At 31.1% G+C, this 22,133-nt stretch overlaps 3 protein-coding genes, 2 long non-coding RNA genes and 1 pseudogene across 5 annotated transcripts; 2 read left to right on the top strand and 4 right to left on the bottom strand.

Annotated features, from left to right (window-relative positions):
- The first annotated feature begins 2,429 nt into the window (after nt 1-2,429).
- Nucleotides 2,430-3,874, top strand: LOC130957509 (uncharacterized). Its single transcript, XR_009077253.1, has 3 exons — nt 2,430-2,877; nt 3,264-3,320; nt 3,497-3,874. It is a non-coding gene; the product is annotated as an uncharacterized LOC130957509 (long non-coding RNA).
- Nucleotides 3,875-3,986: 112 nt separating this feature from the next.
- On the top strand, nt 3,987-7,139 carry LOC130963726 (uncharacterized). Its single transcript, XR_009079851.1, has 3 exons — nt 3,987-4,816; nt 6,020-6,069; nt 6,425-7,139. It is a non-coding gene; the product is annotated as an uncharacterized LOC130963726 (long non-coding RNA).
- Nucleotides 7,140-8,201: 1,062 nt separating this feature from the next.
- Nucleotides 8,202-8,996, bottom strand: LOC130960999 (uncharacterized). Its single transcript, XM_057886584.1, has one exon. It carries the CDS (start codon nt 8,994-8,996, stop codon nt 8,490-8,492), a length of 507 nt encoding a protein of 168 aa, XP_057742567.1. The 3' UTR covers nt 8,202-8,489.
- Nucleotides 8,202-13,130, bottom strand: LOC130960998 (TMV resistance protein N-like). The gene is made up of 5 exons (XM_057886583.1): nt 12,383-13,130; nt 10,789-11,881; nt 10,314-10,643; nt 9,217-10,210; nt 8,202-9,026 (listed from the first exon to the last, which is right to left on the bottom strand). The coding sequence occupies exons 1-4, from the start codon at nt 12,892-12,894 to the stop codon at nt 9,218-9,220; spliced, it is 2,928 nt and encodes a 975-aa protein (XP_057742566.1). The 5' UTR covers nt 12,895-13,130; the 3' UTR covers nt 8,202-9,026; nt 9,217.
- Nucleotides 13,131-13,851: 721 nt separating this feature from the next.
- On the bottom strand, nt 13,852-15,207 carry LOC130961636 (uncharacterized). The gene is made up of 2 exons (XM_057887607.1): nt 14,909-15,207; nt 13,852-14,112 (listed from the first exon to the last, which is right to left on the bottom strand). Exons 1-2 carry the CDS (start codon nt 15,116-15,118, stop codon nt 14,095-14,097), a joined length of 228 nt encoding a protein of 75 aa, XP_057743590.1. The 5' UTR covers nt 15,119-15,207; the 3' UTR covers nt 13,852-14,094.
- Nucleotides 15,208-19,135: 3,928 nt separating this feature from the next.
- On the bottom strand, nt 19,136-20,660 carry LOC130962399 (uncharacterized; annotated as a pseudogene).
- Between the last annotated feature and the right edge of the window lie 1,473 nt (nt 20,661-22,133).

Below are 22,133 nucleotides of genomic sequence, written 5' to 3'. Positions count from 1 at the left end.
TACAGAACAAGCCACAATTCAGCACAGCGAGTGGGAAGGACCAGCGGCGGGCGGTGAGGGTCGTGGAGCAGCGGCGAGGACGCAAGACAGTAGCGGCGACGAGAGCGGCGAGTAGGGAGGAACAACAGCGAGCGGTGAAGGGCAAGGACCGGCTGCAGTGGTGACAGCGGCACATCCCTCTCTCTCTTCCCTTCAGCTCGCGCATCCCTCTCTCTCTCTTCCCTTCAGCTCGCGCATCTCTCTCTCTCTCTTCGCGGTCAGTGACGGTGGCTCAACGATGGCGACGAGCCCAATACAATGACGCGGCTCAACGGCGGCGACGAGCCCACTACGATGGCGGCTCCCCCCTCCCCTTCGTGATCCCTTTCCCTTTCTTCTTCCCTCCTCCTGTCCTGGTAATCCCCCCTCCTTTCTTTAATTTGTTTTCTTTTTTTTTTAATTAAGGACATTTTTAGAATAAAAATTAAAATTTTAGTAAAAAAGACGATTTTAAAATTAAGCTAGGATCGTACTTAATCCATAATTTTAATATCAATTGACATAATAGAACTTATATACCCAAAATTTTTAAATTCTATCTTATCCTAACCCTAAATTTTTTAATTTATTAATACCCATAACTATAAATATGCTAAAAATTAAAAATATAAGTAATTATCAAGCTAAAAATCATTTTAATGTCTTTGAAGGTTGCAAAAAACTTAGAGAATGGAGGTTGAATGTTTGACCTTCTTTTACTTTAATTAATTAAACTTTGAAATTGGAAGTCAAACTAGATTTCTGTTTGAACTGTGTAGCAGATTATTTAGGAGACAATTTCATTTTGTCTCATAAATTTTAGAAAACAGAACAGAATCAAAAAGAAAAAAATTGACACAGTCATGTATCCTAGTTCAGTTGTCTTGTGCAATGCAACCTACATCCAGTCTACACTACAACGTTGGTGGAATTTTCACTATAGTCAAAGTATTACATACACCAATTCCTTAGGATTCACATAATCCTATCTGGGCACACAAGCTTCAACCTAAACTTGATTTGGTTATGCTAATACCTAAACTCTTCACACTAAGTACTTACCCAACTTAGCAAAGGGCACCACTAAGGTACATGACACAAGATAGAAAATACAAAAAAAAAAATCTAAAATCACTCTTAGTTTTTTTCTCAAGGAACTGAACCCAACAAATGAACTCAAACTTTGTTCTTCATCTTGGCAGAGTGCTCTCTCAGTGTAGGTGTAATACTTTCAAGACTTCAAACTCAATAGTGATGATTCACTCTTTGCTCTTTCTCTCGGGTTCTCTCTCCTTGAGTCCCAACTAGAAACATTTTTCCTTTTGTACCTTGTTCTTGGTCAACTCCTTGGACCTTGAGCATTCATAGTTCATCACTTCTTTTTCTTCAATCAACCAAAAAAATTAGGGATTTTAAGATTGAGTCAATTTCTTTGACCGAGGTTAACAGAGCATCAGAGAAGTGCTTTCTCAGTGATAATTCCAAATCCGCACCTTTGATAATGTGCTTTGGCCCCAAGAAACTATTTGAGCCATTGATTTAAAACAGATATGATCTATCACCAGTTTCTTCTTCTTTCCAAAAATGGTGTCACGGAGAGTAGGAGAAGAAGTGAAGAAATTAACTTGCATGCAAATAAAAATAAATCACATTTATCCTCTGACTTAGCTTAACATGCTTTGATTAGGGCGATTAGACATTTGCTTTCTTGATTTACTTTTCTCTTTATTTTTTCTAATGAATCAAAGGAAGAAGCTTTCTCTTTTTTTTCTTCTTAAATCTGTCCGAAGAAAGCTTATAAGCTTTGGCTTTGGTTTGTTTTCTCTTGGATGAGTCAACTTGGACTTGGATTGACTTGAGTTTCTGTTTAGCCCAATTCATTTGTTTGTTACTTTCTATTTGTGTTTTTTTTGTGAATTTGACATTTTTCAGCAGCTTCTATTTCTTTGTTCCAATTTGTTTGGGCTGCTGCACTCTTTATCTATGGGCCTACATCACTACAAAGAACTATCAAAACTAATTGAGAGTTAAACCCAATAAATTTATGTTTGTCATTATTAAACTAATTATATTCTTATCTCAAGTATTCTTAACACTCTTAATAATTGATAATATTTGAATTAAAGGTGATTATCCACTTCTTTAAATTTAGATTACTTCAATAGAGTTTTAAAATAAAAATCAACATAAAAGAGCATAATAAATAAGACATAATAGAGTTGAAACAGAAAAAAAGTGATGAAATTAATTGAAATAAAAGTATATAAATCTCCTTTATATATAAAAGGAGAGCAGTAGATGATTCTTTACTCTACCCTATCTAAACGACACATGGCACACTAAAGAGTAAGGGTATCAAAATAAATATATATTTAGAATGACAAAACTTGGACATTTAGCGGCAACTTTTTACATAAGCTACTGCATTTCAAAATTCAAAAACTCAGATCTCTCTCCATCGTTCTCTTTGCCTGCCGGTACGGAAGCTCAGCACCGTCACCGGAGTAAACGCAAAAACTTTGCTCGCAATGCAAACAGAGGAACCGCCGTTAGAGACTTTTCATCTGTTTCCGAAAACCGAGGCTCGATCCCTTCGCAGTTACTTAGCAAAGATAGCTGTCGTGGCTTATGGCCGTCACCGGGGAAGCAATCAGCGATTGGATCACCGTCGAGCAGCAGAGATGAAGAATAACAATCCAGAAGTGATGATGGCTGTTGATGCAGCAGCGAGGAGAAAGAACAGCGGCAGCGGCGAGTGGTGTTCCTGCCAACAGTGAAGAAGTTGTAGCTAGAAGCAAGTTGATGACACGGTGAAGAGAACGAGAGCTCTGAGATCCTACCATCGACGGTGTTGCGGAGGTATTTTCTTTTTAGTAGAAATTTATTTTATATTTTCTTACCCGATGTGATTCACCCTTATTCACAGATTTGGCTTTTACCATCGTTAGCTTTGTGTAGTGTCTTTTAATTTTTTTTAATTGATGCGCTCTTTCTAATGATAGAAGCTAAGGAGGGCTAATAAGAAAAATTGAAATCGAGCAGAGTAGATGTAAATGCTGAATGGTTTTAATTTGCTTTGATTTGGTCACTCAATGTTGCTGCATCTAGATTCGGATACCATGAATTAGACTTTGTAGTACTCTTTTGTTTATCTGACAGAATGAATTCATGGAGGGTTTTGTTTTCTTCTACTAAATGGAGCTGGAATTTTGAGAAATAATCATTAAATTATGTTGCATGTGCAGCCTGCAACTGAACACTGTGCCAATCCGAAGACATGCTTCTTTCATGTTCTCTTCAAGGTTTGGTTTATCTGATTATGATCTCTTTTCATATCCTCCTATGAGGCTATGAGCCATATTTATTTCCTAAATTCTTCAATAGTATATTTTGTTAAAAATATTTCGGCAGCCATGTTTGTATTTTTTAGGATACTTACATAAACAGGGTACTTATTATTGTTATAAATTTTCAACAGGTGTGCATATAAAAGGGTTTCATTCAAATGAATAGTGGCCAAGCTATTGGAATGCTTCTGAAATTTGTGAACCATATCAGTGCATACAGTAACGATTTGTACATTGTCTCATATGAAATGAGCGTGCGTGTAATCCTCTTCTTCTTAAGGTAAGTCATTCTAATTTAACTGGACTTTGAAGGGGTTCCTTTGTTGGATGGCAAACATTAATATTTAACTAAGTTTATATGTATTGTAATATTGTCTAACTAATTTTGTTCTTCCTTCTCTGGCCATTGTGGATGCATTCTTCAATAGATGTTTCATAAATTGATGCTGATGGCAAACAGGCAAAGTAACTAAACATTATTATTAAGTTTATTGGAACCTGTATATATTATGTAGTTCTTATTTTTTTAAAAATTTAGATGGTTAGTGATTTTATTAATTCACACCTTATCATGTGAGAACAGCAAATCTGTAGAAGCTTAGCATGGTGAGTTATCAAATCTTATGCCTTATTGGCTTATTCTTGGTTATTTTGGATGGTATATGGGCACATCTATAGAAGTGTAAACTGTAAAAGAAACTATAGAACACATATTGCTAACATTAGGAATAATATTTTAAATGATTTATTGTGAATCAAATTGATCTCTTATCTTAAAGCATGCTATTGGTAAACTTTTGATATTGAAAAAGGAACTTTCTTCAATTCAAGAATTAAATCACATGTGCAGTTGTTCCACATTAAATATTGATTTTTGCTTTGAGATATAGCATTTGGTTAGTCTTAGAAGTTTTTTGCTTTTAATCACTTTTGATGTCACCATTTGACTAAATTGGAAATCTCTTGATTTTGCCTAACTATAAACTATGAATTTTATGATTGACGTGAAAAAAACTTCCTAACTTAACAATTTGCTACTTTTCTTGGGGATGTTATAAGAATGAGAAACGTGTAACACTTTGGATAATATATGGGCAGAACAGCTATAGAGAAGTAAAAATTTATTTCCTTTCAATAAATTTACAAAGTTGAATCTTTGGATGATGTAGCTTCTGAATATATTACAAGCTAATTATAACTATCAGCAATGAATGGTTGGGCATACCATAGACTTATTCTTCATTTCTTAATGGAGATTTGTAATGCAGATTTCTAAAATGGTGCAATTCTCTTGGAGAATTCCCATACTTTGATTCTTGATTAGGTTAAAAGAAATCATGCTTTCATGTTCAGCTCTGTAAAGAAGGTAATGAATACTGCAATGCATCAAAATGGAAAATGGACATCAGCTCCAAGAGTTCTCAAAGGCAAATTTGACTGTCTTTTATTTGGTAAGCCTTTTAAGTGCTAATTTTTCCTTTTGTTTTCTTACTTGCCTGATTCATTCTATTGTCTTATATATAATTTATTTGGTTTGATGGTTGACAAAAAAGTCAAGGTTCAGGTTTATCATGCTCTACACAACTCTTACTTACTATATTAAATGTTAAGATGTAAGGACAAAACTTATGTGAATTTACATTAGTTTTTGATCTTATAATTTTTATTTATATTTTCTTTTATTTATCAAACTCATAGTAGAACAAACCCATAATAAACCTTTTATTTTTTCTTTTATTTTGCCCTTGCACGATAAGCACTTCATCATTTCCACCTTCTTGAATCTTGATTTTCTTTCAATTCTCAAATTAGAAAAATATCTTATTTATATGTTGTTTTCATTATAAATTATGATACCTATTGAATTTATTTAGTTCATAAACAAAGAAGGTGTAAGTAAAATTTTACTTAGAGATAATAATTTAAATCGTTTTTGGTAGTAATTAACATGGAAATGATGAGTACTACTACTGGATCAATGATTATGTTTTTAATATAAGTAAAAGTAAGATTTATCTTGATTTGACCATCCAATCAGATGGAGAAATAGAAGCAAGCATAATAAAAGGATTCAACCTAGGTAGTCAAAGTTGAATAGTGCTTTATTTAGCTAATATTTCAAATAAAAATGTATCACTACAGCTCAAGGATGAATTTTACCACACATATATAAGACCAACAATGGTGTATAGCTAATATCTAGCATTGTTTTTTTCACTAATTAAGGAAACTCACGATTATCTGTGCGGCAACTTCATGGGAGGTTGTATAAAGTTTAATTTAACCTGTTTCGTGTGAGGATAAGTGTGTGCTTATTGTTGATTTAGGTCGGGATTTTGACTCAAAGGTTCATAATCAATTCTCTGCAAAAAAAAAAAAAAGTGCAATTTAGTTGGAGTGTAGATAATCTTAAAAATGTGTTAACTTCACATATATAATGAGTTTACTAGTCAATCAATTATATATTTTGTTTATACCTATGAGCCTATAACATGATCTCATTTCAGCTTGCATCGATTATATACATATATGGATAAATCTTGATGAATTATCATAGTATGTTAATATAACATACACCTCCTACCATAGTGTGCTTGACTGCTTGACATGTGTTTATCTCAATTAAGAGTCCATGATTATTGAAATTATTGCAGGTGTGATGTGTGGCTCCTATTTTCTGCTAATAAGAGGTCATATCAGACATGTGAGATTACTTGCCTTTGTTGAGTAAGACATGTGAGAGTTACAGCAAAACTAAAAAAAAAAATGACGTTTTTGATTGTTAACTTGCTATATTGGTATCTTTTCGCTTTTTCGAAAACTTTAAGAACAAAAAAATAGTGATTTTGGGGTATTTACATATTCATGACTTTTGGTGTTCATACATATATAAAAAGAAAAAAGCCAATTTTTGTCTCATCTCCATGCAAAGATCGTTGAATGTTTCGATCAATCTCAATTTCTCAAAGCTAATGAATGTCATATTTTTTTCCAACCTACCATTAATTGCATACTTTATTGGTTTTGACATTCTTTCTTTTGTATTTTGTGATTTATAGTCATAAGTACTCAATGAAATTGACTCCAGAATTTCATATTCTGATTCGGATTTCTAAAGCTATAAGGGACCCTAACGCTATAGCAATGACATCAGGTAACAATTTAGATCTTTGGAATGGTGTTGCATTCAAGTGGTATTTTGTTATTTATTTATTATTTTTTACACTATTATGTTGGAAAACAATTCCCCTTAAAATACAGTTTAATATATCATAGCCAATACTAAAAAAGTATTTGGTGTTCTTATTTAAGATTAGTATTTCTTCGTGCATAGATTACTTTTTGGTGAAGAAAAATGTATTAACATGGTTTTTAACTTATGGATCATATATGGTTAATGATTTACTTGCCATTAGCACAATTTAACTCGTTTGAGACTTGAATATTTATTAGGATGACTCTAATTGGTCCGTTGAATTCCAGTCAGAGTTACTCAGATGAAAGAAAAAATGATAGTGGACTTTGTTGTTTGTTTGGCTTTAAGCAACAATGAAGAGGACTAAGGTTTGAAAATCTGATTTTGTAGAATTTTAGTAAAATGAAACTGGGTAGATTATATTTTTAGGAAGATCAAACATAGGACAAAATTTAAAGAAAGAATAAAACATCAGATTTTAAGGACATAAAAAATGCCTTCTTATTTACATCATATGTGCAGAGTATGCTAGAAATGTTCAGAACATGGAATCTGGGAGGAGACAATCATCATAAGTATTTGTCTCTTTTCATTTGTTGTTTTTAGTGTTATTTTTACCCTTAAGAAATTTGTGTTGTATATATTTAAATTTTTTTGGATTCTTAATTTTATTTATTTAATATATATATCAATTTCTGAATTATTTTATTTTATCACTCTTGAAAAACAAAATACGGGGCATGTGGTAATTTTTTTTTTTAAATTTTCCTTGCTTACTATGAAAAAAATGTGAATAAAATAATAGCACTTGCAATGCTTGGCAAGATATTTTAGTAGTCAATAAATTTGGTTATAACATGCTATTTTAAATGCTATTCTACTACATCAATTGTGTTTATTTTATTTGTTTGAGTTTATACGACCCAACAAAGCAGGCTCAAATTGACAAGTTCATGGTACAACAGCTTGATCAACAGCTTGATCAAACTGTTAATGAAAGGGGTTGATGCAAGTAGAGTGTATCACTACTTGATTCCTTTGGCTTTCTAAGTTAAAATGGCTGCATTTTTATTTGTGTCTGTACTCCATGCATTTTATGCTAGATGATAGGAGGAACGGGCTGCGCTCGCAAATTGATGCAAGATTGATTGCAGCCGCAGCAAGAGAAAGGATTTGGAAAGTTTCATTTATTGTTGAGATTTGTCTTTTTAACTATTATCAATGCTTAATGTGTTGAGATAGTAATATTCAAGGCATAAGTGCTCATTCAATTTGGAACTGAGGCATGAGGCAATAAAAATGTATTTTCATGTCTTTTTAACATATAGTTCTATTTGTTGTTTGGAAAGATGTGACATTTGGAGCAAATGATAAAGAAATTGAAAGAATGAAATAAGAATAGGTTAGAAATTGAGACATGAGGTTCATGTTCAATTGCCAATGATCTTTGAATCCAGGGTTAAGGGTGTCTTTGGTTTAAATATATATCAAAGTTTAAAATAAAAATACTTTTGTCTTTGTAAATTTACTTTTATTGATTCATGAGTTTATTTTTGTTGGTTTTGTTTGATTGATAAGGAAAAAGTAGGACTTTTAATCAAATTTTATGTTTATTTTTTTAACGAGATTGAACATTAATATTAAAAAAAATTAATTAATCAATCTATTTATATACTAAATAAATTAACTCCTCATAAATATGTATTAATTTTTTTTATAAACAAAATATACATAAATACAATAAAATAGATTATGTACACAATCTGCGCATCGCGCGGGATTCACACTAGTTATTGTTAAAGAAGTGACATGAGGATGGCGGTGAGAGATGTGTGTGTATTGCTGCATTGAAGTGTTTGTGTGTGCCGTTGGAGTAGAAGGAAAAGAAGGAAAGGTTATGGGCTTGGCCCATCGTTGTTGTTTGTTTTTTATTCATTATTAGGCCCTACAGAGGAAGTATGGGAATGATTTCGATAAATATCTTGAAGATCTTCCTTGCACACCAGACGACACCCAGCCTGCACTATTTTCAATGGACCGCAATCAGGGCAACGCATCAAACGAAACCCATAACCTGTATGCATTCTTTCAGGGTATTCTCCAATGGACAGAAAGAGAATGTAAAGGTGAGGTAGTTTTGGCTCCAGAAGAGGAACATTCCTGGTGATCACGGGAGACTCCGCCCTCCAATCATCTTTATCTTGTTTCATTATTTTGTAACAAGCGATCTCTGTATCGCCATAGACCAGAGGCCGATCCGCTACCAGCAAGAAACACACAGCAAATCCCAGCCATTCAGTTGGCGGACAAGGATGAGGAAATGGTATTTCTGCAAAGGAAGTTGGCGGACAAGGATGAGGAAATGGTATTTCTGCAAAGGAAGAAGACTTCTGAGGTGCAAACCATGATGGAATTTCATTGCCTGTGATAAGCATGTCGAATGGTGTTCTCGGAAAGCAAATCCCCTGAAATTAACATTTTTTTCCGATAGTTAAGGAACGTGTGATTCTCCGAAGAGAGTAGCCACAATTTCACAAAGACACACAGGAATTAACACAAGCAAAAATAAAAGAGGCCTGAAATTGGCATAGAATTGCAGTATTGAATAATTGACAGGAATGGATAATTATGTCAAGAAATAGTAGGTTTACAAACCTTAAGGAGGCTCTTCCGTTCTCTTGGTAAGTGCCATTGTACAGGTGATGCAATAATGCTGCCTAGATGGATGGAATTTAGACGTTACCAATGAGGCACAGTTGATTGCATCTATTCTTTTTATGCTTAATGGAAGCCCAGGCAATGACTGAAGCTTCTTGCACGAGTTTAGACAAAGATATTCAAGCGTAGAGTGTTTGGAAATGTCGCTTGGTAGGTTAACAAAGTTGTTGCCAGAAAGATCCAAATCCCTCAGCGATATGCCACAAAAACCATCTGGTATTGATTCAGCAAGTAGATTGCAATAACTTAAATCTAACCTTCTCAAAAGGGATGGACGGCAAACAGCAGATGGAACTCGAAAGCAATTTAACACGGATGTTGACTCTTTGCAACCAGCAAATGACACTACTTTGATGTTTTCTAGATAACATACAAATAAAGGTAGTTCTTCAATGGCAGTATTGCTAGCATCAAGTACTTCCAGATTATTCAATTCCTGTAGGCACTCTGGCAAGCTACGGAGTTTCGAGCAATTAGAAACATTAAGAACTTTGAGGGACTTCAACTTATGAATGGTATCCGGAAGGCAAACAAGATACCTGCAATTCTGTAAATGCAAAAGAACAAGTCCAACCAGACATCCTAATGATGAAGGTAGCTCTGTTACAGCAGTTCCATCCAAATGAAGCTCTTCTAGATGTCCCATGCAATTCCCAAAGTCTGGGATGGTGTTCATGTTTGAGCAACCAGAAAGATTTAAAACCTTTAATGAACTCATCTCCATTTTACCTGGAAGAGCTTTGAGCCTTTTGCAGCCTTTTAAGTTCAATTGAACAAGTTTCTTGAGGTGCATAACAGATGAGTGGATTTCGGTTAGGCTTCTACAACCTTGAAGAACTAACGATTCGAGATTCGGAACCTCCACAAAGTCAGGGGTTTGGTTTAGGTTTTTGGAAAAACTCAAGTTGATGGACTTCAACTTATGTAGAATCTGATCAGAAGTATACATGTGAAAACAAAATTTCAATGTTATTGTGATTTGTGAACATCACTAAAACATAGTTTGAAAAAAGCAATTAACCAATGAATTTTACCTTTGTTCCGTGCCAAAGTTGTTCAATTTTGCTAGAATACAAATTGATGTCAACAACATCCAGTTGATCAGTAAGTGGCAGAGTTTTCAGAGGGCATCCATACCAGTCAAGAACTCTGAGTGCATAAGGAAGGCAATCAAGGCCATGGGAAAGATGAAACACATTAAATATCCTTAGCAACCTTATGTTGCTGGTCTTGGAGAAAGCTTCAGTGCTCCATCTTGCTTCATGTCGTCGAGTATAGTGTACTTTTGCTTGAATTGCTTCAGAGCTCCATCCTGCTTCATATGCTTGACCATAGTATACTATTGCTTGAATTGCTTCAGTTCCCTAACACTCAGAATTGTAATTATTCAATAGTGCAATATTGTTGATTAAAAGATAAAACAAATGTTTAAAGAAAAGAAATATCGAATGCCATTTTTTGTTGATCTAAAACCAATCATCCAGTAGTGGCAGAAGAATTGGCACAAACCTTATTTTGTGTCAACACACGGCTGATGTCATCATGAGACCACAATCTACTACGTTTTCCTGGATCATTTGGAGATTCTTGAAACACTATATTCTTTCCCATTTCTTGAAGTAAATCATGCATTTCCAATTTATTATCCCTATTAAGAGTGACCAAAGATTTGTCAATCAAAATTTCAATTCCAAATTGTGGAAAATAACCACAATTTTCTAACACTCCTACTACATCATCCTTGTCAATGCCTTTGAAGAAACAGGCAATATCCAAAAACATTTCTCTCTCTGAGCTAGACAAACTTTCAAAACTTATTTTCAATGAATTTTGGATTTCAGGGTGTGGAGAACTTCTTAATTGGTTTAAAGCACTATCCCAAGCCACAGGAGTTCTTCCACAAAGATGGGATCCCAATACTTCAAGTGCCAATGGAAGGCCTCTTGTGTATTGAACCACTTCGCTGCACAAATTCTGATATTGGCTTTTGGGTTGATCTTGTTTAAAAGCTTTCAGACAGAATAAATGAAGGGCTTCTTCCTGAACTAAGCCTTCAAGCTCGCATGTCTGATGCACGCCATGTGTCATTAGCAGATGCTTATTTCTAGTAGTGATTATTATTCTGCTACCGGGACCAAACCATTCTTGTTTTCCGGCTAAGTTCTCTAATTGGCTTCTTTCACTTATATCATCAAGAACAAGGAGGACCTTTTTGTTGTGCAAAGAGTTTGCTATTATTTTTACCCCATCAAACAAATTATGAAAGTAATTACTTCTTACAGAAAGATGAGAAAGAAGTTCCCTTTGGATGTGAACTATGCCATTTGTTGCAGAAACCTCTCTAACGTTTGCAAGAAAGCAACTAAAGTTGAACTGCTCTTCGATTGATTCATATATTAATCTGGCAGTTGTTGTTTTTCCTATGCCTCCCATGCCCCATATACCTATAAAGCGAACATCATCCAACTGCATACCAATGAGTGAATTCAACTTTTTCATCCTTGATTCAACACCAACGAGGTTTCCTACTGATGATGGCAACTTAGGAATCAGTAATTTTTGTATGTGATCAACAATTCTTTCAATCAATGCTGCCTCATGACTGCATAGAGGGAGAAAAAATATAGGCTATGATTATAAATTTCGCATGTCCATGGTTAGGTCTCAAGTTTAATTTTCATGTACTCAAGAATTAATGAATGGATCACAACTTGGATTTTTATGTATCATCTATTTTCTATATACGATGATGACTTATCATTTGAACAAAGAGAAAATTCGAAAACTCACACTACTGTCTACTGCACATTTAATGTGTGCTCAAACCATTTACAAAACCATTCATTGTTGATTTTTATATAACTTCTAAACATTATAATGAAAATAGATGGTTATGCATGTCTCTAGAGTATGAGTTAAATCTACTCGTGAAAACTTGAAATACTTGACTATGGGCCAAGAAATAAACTAATATATATATATAGAAGGGATTGATCACTTTAACTATGTTTGGTGTCCAATTCTCTCATTTCGGTACCAAAAAGTTAAAAAAACTTCAGATCACTAGGGAAAAAAAATCAAAATGAATGACAAGAGAACTCACTTATCTTTGGAGTCCCAACCGGAATAACTTGCAACTTTTTGCAATGCATCTCTCCATCTTTGGACTTTCCCCTTCTCTTCTTTGAACCTCTCTTCATGTTTTCTGAAAGCTTCTTCAAAGGTTCCTCTCTGATACCTTACATCAGAGGGTTCTACACCATAGAAGATAGGAAAAACCACTTGGTTGAACTTTTCCCTGCACTCAACGATGTTTTGCAGCTCATCCAAGCACCATCTTGAGGAAGCATAGTTTGGTGAGAGGACAACAAGCGCAAACATGGACTCTTGAATTCCCTTGATGAGCCCTTTAGATATGATTTCCCCACTCTCAAGGTCATGATCATCCTTGAAAGTTTTGATACAACCCCTTCTTTCCAGTGCAGCATAAAGGTGATCTGTGAAGCCTTTTCTGGTGTCTTCACCCCTGAAACTGATGAATACATGGTTGATCCATCTACGGGTCTTGACGGAAGGAGAGGAAGAGGAGGAAGAAGAAGGTACATCAGTGATCATTGCTGATTCAAGAGTTGACTTTGATTTTGATGGTATTGTTAAGAGTATGAATATGGTCTTTTTAAGAGCCTTGGTAGGAATGTGTGTGGAAATTGGAATCACTGGATCGGGGAAACTTCAGATACAGTTGCAGAAGTTCTAATTGGAAGAAGGCTGAAGAAAACGCCAATGGCAAGGGACAATTTCTCAGAAAATGTTTTATGGTAGGCTCCATCTTCCATGAAACAGATTGTTTGAAATAAAGTGATGTCAACTTTTCAATAAAGTAAAAGTGTTTGAAATAACATCGTGTCGCTGTGATATTTGTCATTTGGACAAAGATTTAACATTTTAAAGAAAGAACAAATGAGACGATATATACATGTAAATGCAATATTTAAAAATTAAAATTATTTCGATATTTTTTTGAAAATTGAAAGGTAAATAATCCCTTCTTGTATGTTATCACTCATCAGTTATCACATAATAATTTTAATTACACACGTATTTAACATATAAAATATTTTTTCATATGTTTTATTTGAATATAGAGCATTACCTCTGAATTAAATTCTAAATAATTAACTTATCGCATCATTTTCTTTCTCATAGAACTATAAAACTTGAGAAACACTTGTGTAATCCTAAAGTATATTTCATATGTGTTCCAAAAGCTTATTTTTATGTGTTGGGATTGGTTAAATATGATTATTTCAAGTGTTAAAATATATAAAACATACTTATTGCATAATAAAACATGAGAGAAGATAATTTATCTTCTAATTTCAAAAGAGTATTAGAGGAATTCCTTTAAAAATACATTAATAAATATTCCTATTGGAGGTACTGAGTTAATAAAAAATCCCCCCTTAAGTAAATAATTACCAGTACCTCTTTGTTAGATTTCAATCTATTCTAATTCTAATTCTAATTGAAACAATTTACTGAATTAGCAATAATTTTCATGAAATGAATCACTACAATCAATGAAATATTACTTCAGCTGTTTTTTTTGTTTACTAAAATATACCCAATATTCAATTCAACATCCAAAGGAATGGAATTGTTATATTATAATGTTGCATACTGTTTAATAAAATCTCATGGTAAACTATCTGCTAATTTCAAAGGGAAAAGAAATTTTGGGTCTTCTCATCAGTTGCTTTGAAGCAAAGCACTCTCAAAATCTTGAAGACACAACGTTTGAGCAGAAAATAATACTTAGCTAGAGCCTTCAATCTGCCATATAAAAAAACAGATAAGAGTTTAATATCAGTACACAATACTTTCATGCAAACCAAAGCTATCACTTCCAACGCACAGAGTTTTATTTCAACTGAATCTTTCGCAATCAAATCTGTCAACTTTTTGGAAGAAGGTAAAATGCAGGAAATGTGTATGTTGAGACTGATTTTGTATATTTGTCTCCAATTCCAAACACATTTTTGTGCCTCTATCTTTATAGTTTTGTCATGTTCTTGCTACCAAACACAGCCGAGGGTAATTGATTCTAGTTTCAACATGCTTATAGACTATAGTGTTTGCATAATTGATTTGAGATCTGCATAGCCTGAACTTCAAGAATTCTCTAGATTTGCATAGTTAAGAGAAAGTAGGATTTATAAGAATATAGTCAAAGCTTGAGCTATTCTAGAATCAAGAGCATTAACATTGTCAAAACCAAGTTTTCGAAAACAATCAAAGAGAAAAATCACTCCTACTACAAAAATCCTTTCACCATTCTTACAACAATCACAATCATAAAGGGTGAGTTCATTCCTAAACTAAAATTAGGGCTAAAATCGGAAATCATAACTTTTGCCAGAATTTGTTCACTTAGCACACTAAATCTAAGTGACAATCACCATAAATTGATTTCGTAAAGTCAACAAGTGTTTCCATAGGTCAATTTTCACATTTTTTTTGTGTTACTAATTTTTAATTAAAATTAAAAGCGATTTTGATGCAAATTTGAGGGAAATTGTCAAAATTAAAGGCAATTCCGGAAAAATTAAAGTGTAGAAATGGAAAGCACCTGATCAGAAACTGGATTTTGATTACCAGACAATGATGAAGAGGACTCTAGGTTGGAGACGCGAGCTTGGAGCGCGTGAAAATGGTGGTCAATTTCTGAGGAAAGCGCGTGGCGATCAACCCAAAGGTCCTTCCATATGAAATGAGAGAACACTGCACTTGTTGACACGAACCCCAAGCTCGACCATAGCAACCTTGTTCGCATCATCATCTTCTTCTTCTTCTTCAACCACAGAGAGAGAGAAGAAAACGCCCTGTGAAAAACGACGTTTCCATAGAGAGGCAGAAGAAAACGCACTATGAAAAACGACGTCGTTTCAAGAAAGAGATTATTCAATTGGGTCTGATGTTTTGCTTTATTGGCCCATTTAAGTTCGGCCGATTCAGCCTGGCCCATTATCAATTCAACTTGTGGCCAATTTAGTAACAGGAATAGAATTAGGCTTAAAAATGTAGTCCGTTGTTGGCATATCTCATTGTCTACCAGTAGGTTTTTTTTTTTTAATTCAGTACAGATATTAAGATCATTATTTAAAAATAAAAATAATAAAGACTATCAAAATTTATTATTTTTTGTTTGCATAACCATAAATTCAATTATTTTAATTTATTTTTATTAATATAGTAATTTAAAAATATATTTTTAAACATTAATAATTAACGAACGATCAATAACAATAAATTTTTATAACATTTTAACATTATTCTTATTAAATCTTTAGTTTTCTATTGATCGATTAGGATGTTCTTGAAGAATTAAAAATATACATTGCGTCTCTTGATAGACCAGGATACGCTGAGAGTGATTCAAATCTTAACCGAACTTCAAGAAACTTGGCTTTTGACGTTGAAGAGGTCAAGGTGCTTGGGGCCTCCTCAAGTACATCCCTCAGGTAGGATATAACTTGACAATTTTATAGTAACGTGTTACTGACACACCACATTCATATAATTATTATATCAATCTTTTTATAAAATTAAAATAAATTAAATATTAAAAATATTTTTATTAAATATAGACTTAATTTTTTTTTCAAAAATAGAGAGACTCGAACTCATAACCTTTCAAGTGAATATAAAAAGATTATATTATTTGAACTATAACTCATTGACATTAAATATAAATTTATTGAAACAATATTATAACACCAGTGACTAACTATTGGTGAAGCGGTCAATGAGTAATAGCTCAAATGACATAATCTCTCCATATTCAATTAAGAAATTATGGGTTCGAGTCTCCTATCGTTGGTAAAAAAAAAACTATTGGTGAAGCGACTTCAATGGACAGTTGGCCATAAAATCCAGTTATAACTCGTTGACATATAATTCTTAGATAAGCATGAAATGATGAAGAAATGATATGATTTGAATTATAATTTATTGGCATATAATTCCTACTTCATTTACCTAACGAATTAAAAAAAAATAATACCTAAAATAAAATATTTTAATATTAAAACATGAATTTAATTTTAACGTATTCTCTTTATAAACAGTTTTACTCACAATCAAACATTTGAATTCAAATGATTGTTTGGTTAAGATGCTTTGATTCACGTTTTTTTCATTTAAAATTTGGGGAATGTTAGGTAAACAATAACTATCTTGAACAACATGAATAATTACTAATCAAATAAAAATACACTACATCCTAATTTAATGTTACTAATTAAATTTAAGATTAATTTACTCTTTTAACCCTATTAATTCAAATTATTCACACATTGTTTAAAAATATTGTTGGTTACCTATACTTTTCTTTAAAAATTTAAATATTTTAAAAAATTATTATTAGAAATTTTATGGTTAGAATTATAATATAATAAAACAACAAATAGAAGATATTATTATTATTATGATAATAATAGCATCATCAATATTATCATTAAGGTATTTAGAAATTTATTTCTATTCGATTTTTTATTGTAATGATCAGAAAATTTCATAATAAATTAAAGATATTATTATTATTATGATTATTATTGAAAAAAAAGAAGTCAGACGATAGTATATTATTATTATTATTATTATTATTATTATTATTAATTACTAGTCGAAAGATGAAGAAGGGAGTATATTATTATTATTATTATTATTATTATTATTATTATTATTATTATTATTTATTATTATTATTATTATTATTATTATTAAAAAGAAGGCAGTATAATATACCAATATGTGATCGTAAATAGTTCATTAGGTTTAAAGTTGCTGTAACAGATTCACCAAAATAAAGAAGTAGTTGTAATAGAAAAATAAGAAAAAGATGCATCTAAATAATATATTTGTTTTTAATAAGGTGAATGCTATAGTATTTTTAATTGTATCTAACTTATTAGAAAAAGTAAATAGATAATATTTAATAAATTTTAAATATTTTATTTTTTATTTTTAAAAATAAGTTAGACAATAATTTTAACAACACAATAAAAATATGATAAAATTTACTTTTTAATAATTTTAGCTTGATTATATTTATTTAAAAAATAATAATATTAATCGATTTTTTTAATATAGATTTTAATTTTTTATTTTAAATAAAAAATTAAACCTTTAGTTTTGAAAAATTTAAGAGCCATATTTCATGATATACAAATCGAAGTGTCTGATTTATAATAAAATAATTTTTTTTTGCTATAAAACAAATCGAATAGTTCTATTAGCATGTTTAAAAAATTTGAGGGTCAAAATTTGTATATTTAAAATTTTTAAAATAAAACAACAAATTTGAGCCTAAATTTACAGGTTAAAAAAAAATAAAAACCACAAAATTGAGAAAAAGATTTAAAAAACATCACTACTAGAATTACAACACCAAAATTAAAAAGCCATTGTATGCGATCAACAATTTTTTTCGGTACAACTAAATATCTATCATAATTCATCCTTTAGTTAGCTATTATTGATTATAATAATTATTTTTAGATATTATTCTCAAATCTTCTCTTATATATTTAAAATTTAAAATTATATCTCCTTAAAGTTAGAATATTTAAATTTAAACTTAAACCAAATAAAACAAAACAAAAATAACAAATCAAAATTAAACTCTAATCAAATTAAAATAATACTATTAAAATTATTTTTTTTCGGTTTTAAGATTGATACATATGATTTTTTTTATTCTAATTAATAAGAGTAATAAATACAATTATTTTTGAATGAATTTGATGTATTAAAAAATTATTTAATATACAATTTCATAATTTTAGATATGTTCATTATTATATAGAACAATACTATTGAACATTAACCTAATCGTAATGATGACGACTACAATTACTTTATGACAAACAACGATTTCTTTTCCTTTGAATATACGGAGATTTCTATTTTATGAAATTTGGTGAATTTTATACTCATCGCTTTATTAATACTTCTTTTAATAACATGGTATTTAATACTTTAATTTCTAACATGGTACACCACCATTGCATATTACTCTCATATGAAAACTATCTCAAATTTAGGGGCAGTTTAATTGGTATTTTTAGTGTTTCAGTTGTTAGTATTTTAAAAAGAAAAAGAATAAAAATATAAAATAAAAATAAAAAACATAATTTTATTACTTTTTTTTATAAAATTCAAAATATAAAACAGAAAATAAAAATATATAATACAAAGACGTTTGAATATAAAATTAACTGAACTCAAATATAAATTATGCTAAAATATATTGTATATAGATAATTCGGTTATAATCTTAACTTAAAATAATTACAATCCAACTTAATTATTGAAATTAAATACTAGAAAAAAACGATAAAATCTAAGAAAAAGTATATGAAACCAGCTCCAAATCAACTAAGAATGCAAAAACTTAATTAATTATAAATATAATAATTAGTTTTATTTATTTATGATTTAAAATATTAATTATTAAATGTTTCACCACATTTAAATTAGAAAGAGATACGTTTATTATCATTGCAACGTGAATGACGGAAACTGATTCAATTAGCTTCCATCTATTCACTCTTCTTCCCTCTCCAAATGCCTAAAACATGATAAATCAGAAAACAGATTCAGAACCATCCAATTTACAAAGAAAAGAAATATCATAATACCTAACATAAACACCATCCACGTAGAAATTTTAGATTCTTTGCTGGAACCATCTTAGTTACCTAACATTATTGAAAATCTAAATCTAACCCTAGGCATAACAAGTTAAATTTAAAATAATAACAAACTTATATATATATACTAACATAATGCACTACTACTTTTCACCCACTAATTGTGTTCTGAGAATAGCTTCATTCACTTCTGCCATTAACGGAAACATGTGCCCTGAACCTGGCAATTCATGATATTGAATCCATGGAATGTTTTGACCAATATATCGTTGTAGCATAGTAGGGACAAGTTTATCTTCTTCCCCTTGCCATAGATGAACTTGTCCTTCATTATTTGGAAAAGGATTTTTCAATTTCAAAGGGATCAAAATCCCAATTTCCAAATCCAACGATCATGTCTCGGCAAACAGATTCAGATTTACCTTGTTGTAACACTTGTGAATGCAACAAGAAAAATATATTTTTTTTAAAATAATATTTATGGGTTTAATATTTTAAGAAATTAAATTCAATTTCTCAGAAAACATTTTTAAGATTTTAACTTTGATATGTAATATAAAAAATGTTATTTGTACACTAAAATCAGTCACTAAAAACAGCCACCAATGTATTTGCATATAAATATATATGTAATTTAATTTATTTTCAATGTGTATTTATATTTCAACATGTAATTTATACTAGTGGCTGACTTTAATGGCTGATTTTAGTGTACACGTAGCATAACTCTTTAATATATTTTACATAACCTGATATTGTCTTTGTGGAACGTTAGGAGAAAAGAGCAATGATAAATCTTGTTGTGATAAAATAGCTGGATTCTTTGACAAAACACTTGATGCTGGAAACCACTTCTGAGTCATCCACCAATATGTCAGCCATGGCAAGTAATGTGCAACTCCAACTGTCCATTGGTCTTGCCATGGTTTTTTGGAGTAAGCTATCTTCAATAACTTGGAAGGGAAGCCACTCCACCAACAATTAATCACTGGTGTCATCAATGTTGCTCCAGCAAGCCTGTATTTAATAAAAATACTTTTAATATTTAATAACACGTCATTATAGAAGTGTTTGGACAAATGCTACCTGTGAGGAATGTACTTGAGGAGACTCCAAACAGCTTGACCTCCCATGGAGTATCCAATGACATAAAATTTGGGTCCAAGTTGTAGCTTATCAGCAAGTTCTTCAACATCAAAAGCCAAGCTTTTCGGAGTTCGATTAGGATCCGATCACTCTCACCATATTCTGGTCTATCAAAAGATACAATGTATGCTTTCAGTTCCTCAAGAATACCCTGATCCATCGTCATATCATTACCATTACCAGTACAAAAATAAAGAATCAATAAAATTTAATAATTATCTCAATATTTGTGTTCAATTAAAAAGAAATACTGAATATGAAAAGAAGAAATACCGGACGAAGAATATCTGCAATGGCGGTATCATGTCTAGAAGAAGCAAAACCATGCATGAAGACGATCTTGTTCTTGGCCAATTCTTTTAGAACACCAAACTCTTTGTACGCCAAATGTCTGCCATCTCTCAGCCTTATTCTTGCTGACGTAATCACCGGAGGTTTTGGAGGAGCTGCTCGGACTGCCCGGTATACCAACGCTCCTCCTATCAATGGAACCAACAAAATTGCAATTGTTTTTAATGCCATTGTTTTGTGAATCCAAAAAGGAACCACCATCAATAATTGAATAATGAATATTATTGTGATGAGTTCAACTGAACCCCTAGTGCGTGTTTTTATACGCGAAGAAGAAATAAAAGATTTCTATGTTTGTAAGGGCTTCAGATTCTCCAGAAATCAGGGTTGATTGTCCTTTAAAATTTATCCTTTAATCAATTTTTAAATTTAGTTATTATTTTTTAATTTTTATTTAATCATATTTTCTAAGTTTTTAGGAACCGTTAACACTTTTATTTGATTTAAATTTTAAAAATATAAATGTTTAACATCGGTGAGTAATTACCTTTTTATATTTTATATTTTATATTTTTTTAAAAATTAATCATTTAAGTTACTTCATTTATTTTATTTTATTTTTATGTGTAATTATTAATATTCAGCACTGTGTTTTAGTTTTCTTTATTATTATGCGATTTATGATGGTTATTATTCTTTATTTTTTTGACAAAGTAAATAATTATTTATTATATATTTTAGTTTATTTTTTTATTTTTTATTATCCACATAAATTTGGCATTTTTTATTCGCAAAACCTGTAACTTCAATTTTTTTTATTCCTTAGTTTCATGAAGAACATGTACCTTTGTAAGCATGAATAGAAGGTGATATTCAATATTATATTAACATTTTAAACTTAACGGAGTAAAAGACTTAAGTGAGAATAATTAATTTTAGTTGAGAACTAAAGTGTTTAGGCTCAGGATTCGGTGGTCCAGGTAGAAAACATGTTTTTTAAGATTTTTTAACAACTGCTACATAGTCCTTTAACTAATTTTAATTATAAATTGACCCATATATTTTATATAATTATAAAAATAATTTTTTATTTTATAAATAATTAATTTATCATAAATCTATCATGTTCATTAACAATCAAATACAAAAACAATTTTTTGGCCATTACAATCGATTAAAATATTAAATTTGATTCGTGTCGTTCGCGAGGAATCATAAAATTGTGTTTTCTGCGAAAACCAATCGATTGGAATAATGAATCAATCGATTGGATTACAGTTTACCACTAAACAATCGATTGAAAATTGCCAAAAGCATGGTTTTCGCATAACTCAATCGATTGGTCATACGATCCAATCGATTGAACGATGAATAAAAATTAGATTTTTGTAATTCAATCGATTGTTTAGAATTTTCAATCGATTGAATGCTTCAAAACAACCTGAGTCTCACCAAATTCAATCGATTGCTTTTGTGACTCAATCGATTGAATTTACCCAAACAATATGAATTTGCCAATTTCAATCTATTGTAGTATGTGTGAGTTCAAATTCAATCGATTGAAATGATAATTCAATCGATTGGAACGCGATGTATTACGTCAGTCTTGTTTTCGTTTTTAAAAATTATCTTCTTATTCATCTATCTCATCTTTAAAATTCTATCTTCCTTTTTTAAGGTTTTATTTTGATTTAGATACTCTAA

Source organism: Arachis stenosperma, chromosome 2, assembly GCF_014773155.1.
Source record: "Arachis stenosperma cultivar V10309 chromosome 2, arast.V10309.gnm1.PFL2, whole genome shotgun sequence".
In the NCBI taxonomy this organism is placed as follows: Eukaryota; Viridiplantae; Streptophyta; class Magnoliopsida; order Fabales; family Fabaceae; genus Arachis; species Arachis stenosperma.
The sequence above is the reverse complement of the archived record's forward strand: the minus strand, read 5'-3'. Positions and strand labels throughout refer to the sequence as shown.

Excerpts from the sequence above, each read along its gene's own strand:
- LOC130961636 (XM_057887607.1), bottom strand. The coding sequence starts at position 15,118 with ATGATGATGCGAACAAGGTTGCTATGGTCGAGCTTGGGGTTCGTGTCA.
- LOC130960998 (XM_057886583.1), bottom strand. The coding sequence starts at position 12,894 with ATGATCACTGATGTACCTTCTTCTTCCTCCTCTTCCTCTCCTTCCGTC. Across the intron at positions 11,882-12,382 it reads GGTTGGGACTCCAAAGATAA|TCATGAGGCAGCATTGATTG; the intron begins GTGAGTTCTCTT and ends CCCTCTATGCAG. Across the intron at positions 10,211-10,313 it reads AACTTTGGCACGGAACAAAG|ATTCTACATAAGTTGAAGTC; the intron begins GTAAAATTCATT and ends ACTTCTGATCAG.
- LOC130960999 (XM_057886584.1), bottom strand. The coding sequence starts at position 8,996 with ATGCTTATCACAGGCAATGAAATTCCATCATGGTTTGCACCTCAGAAG.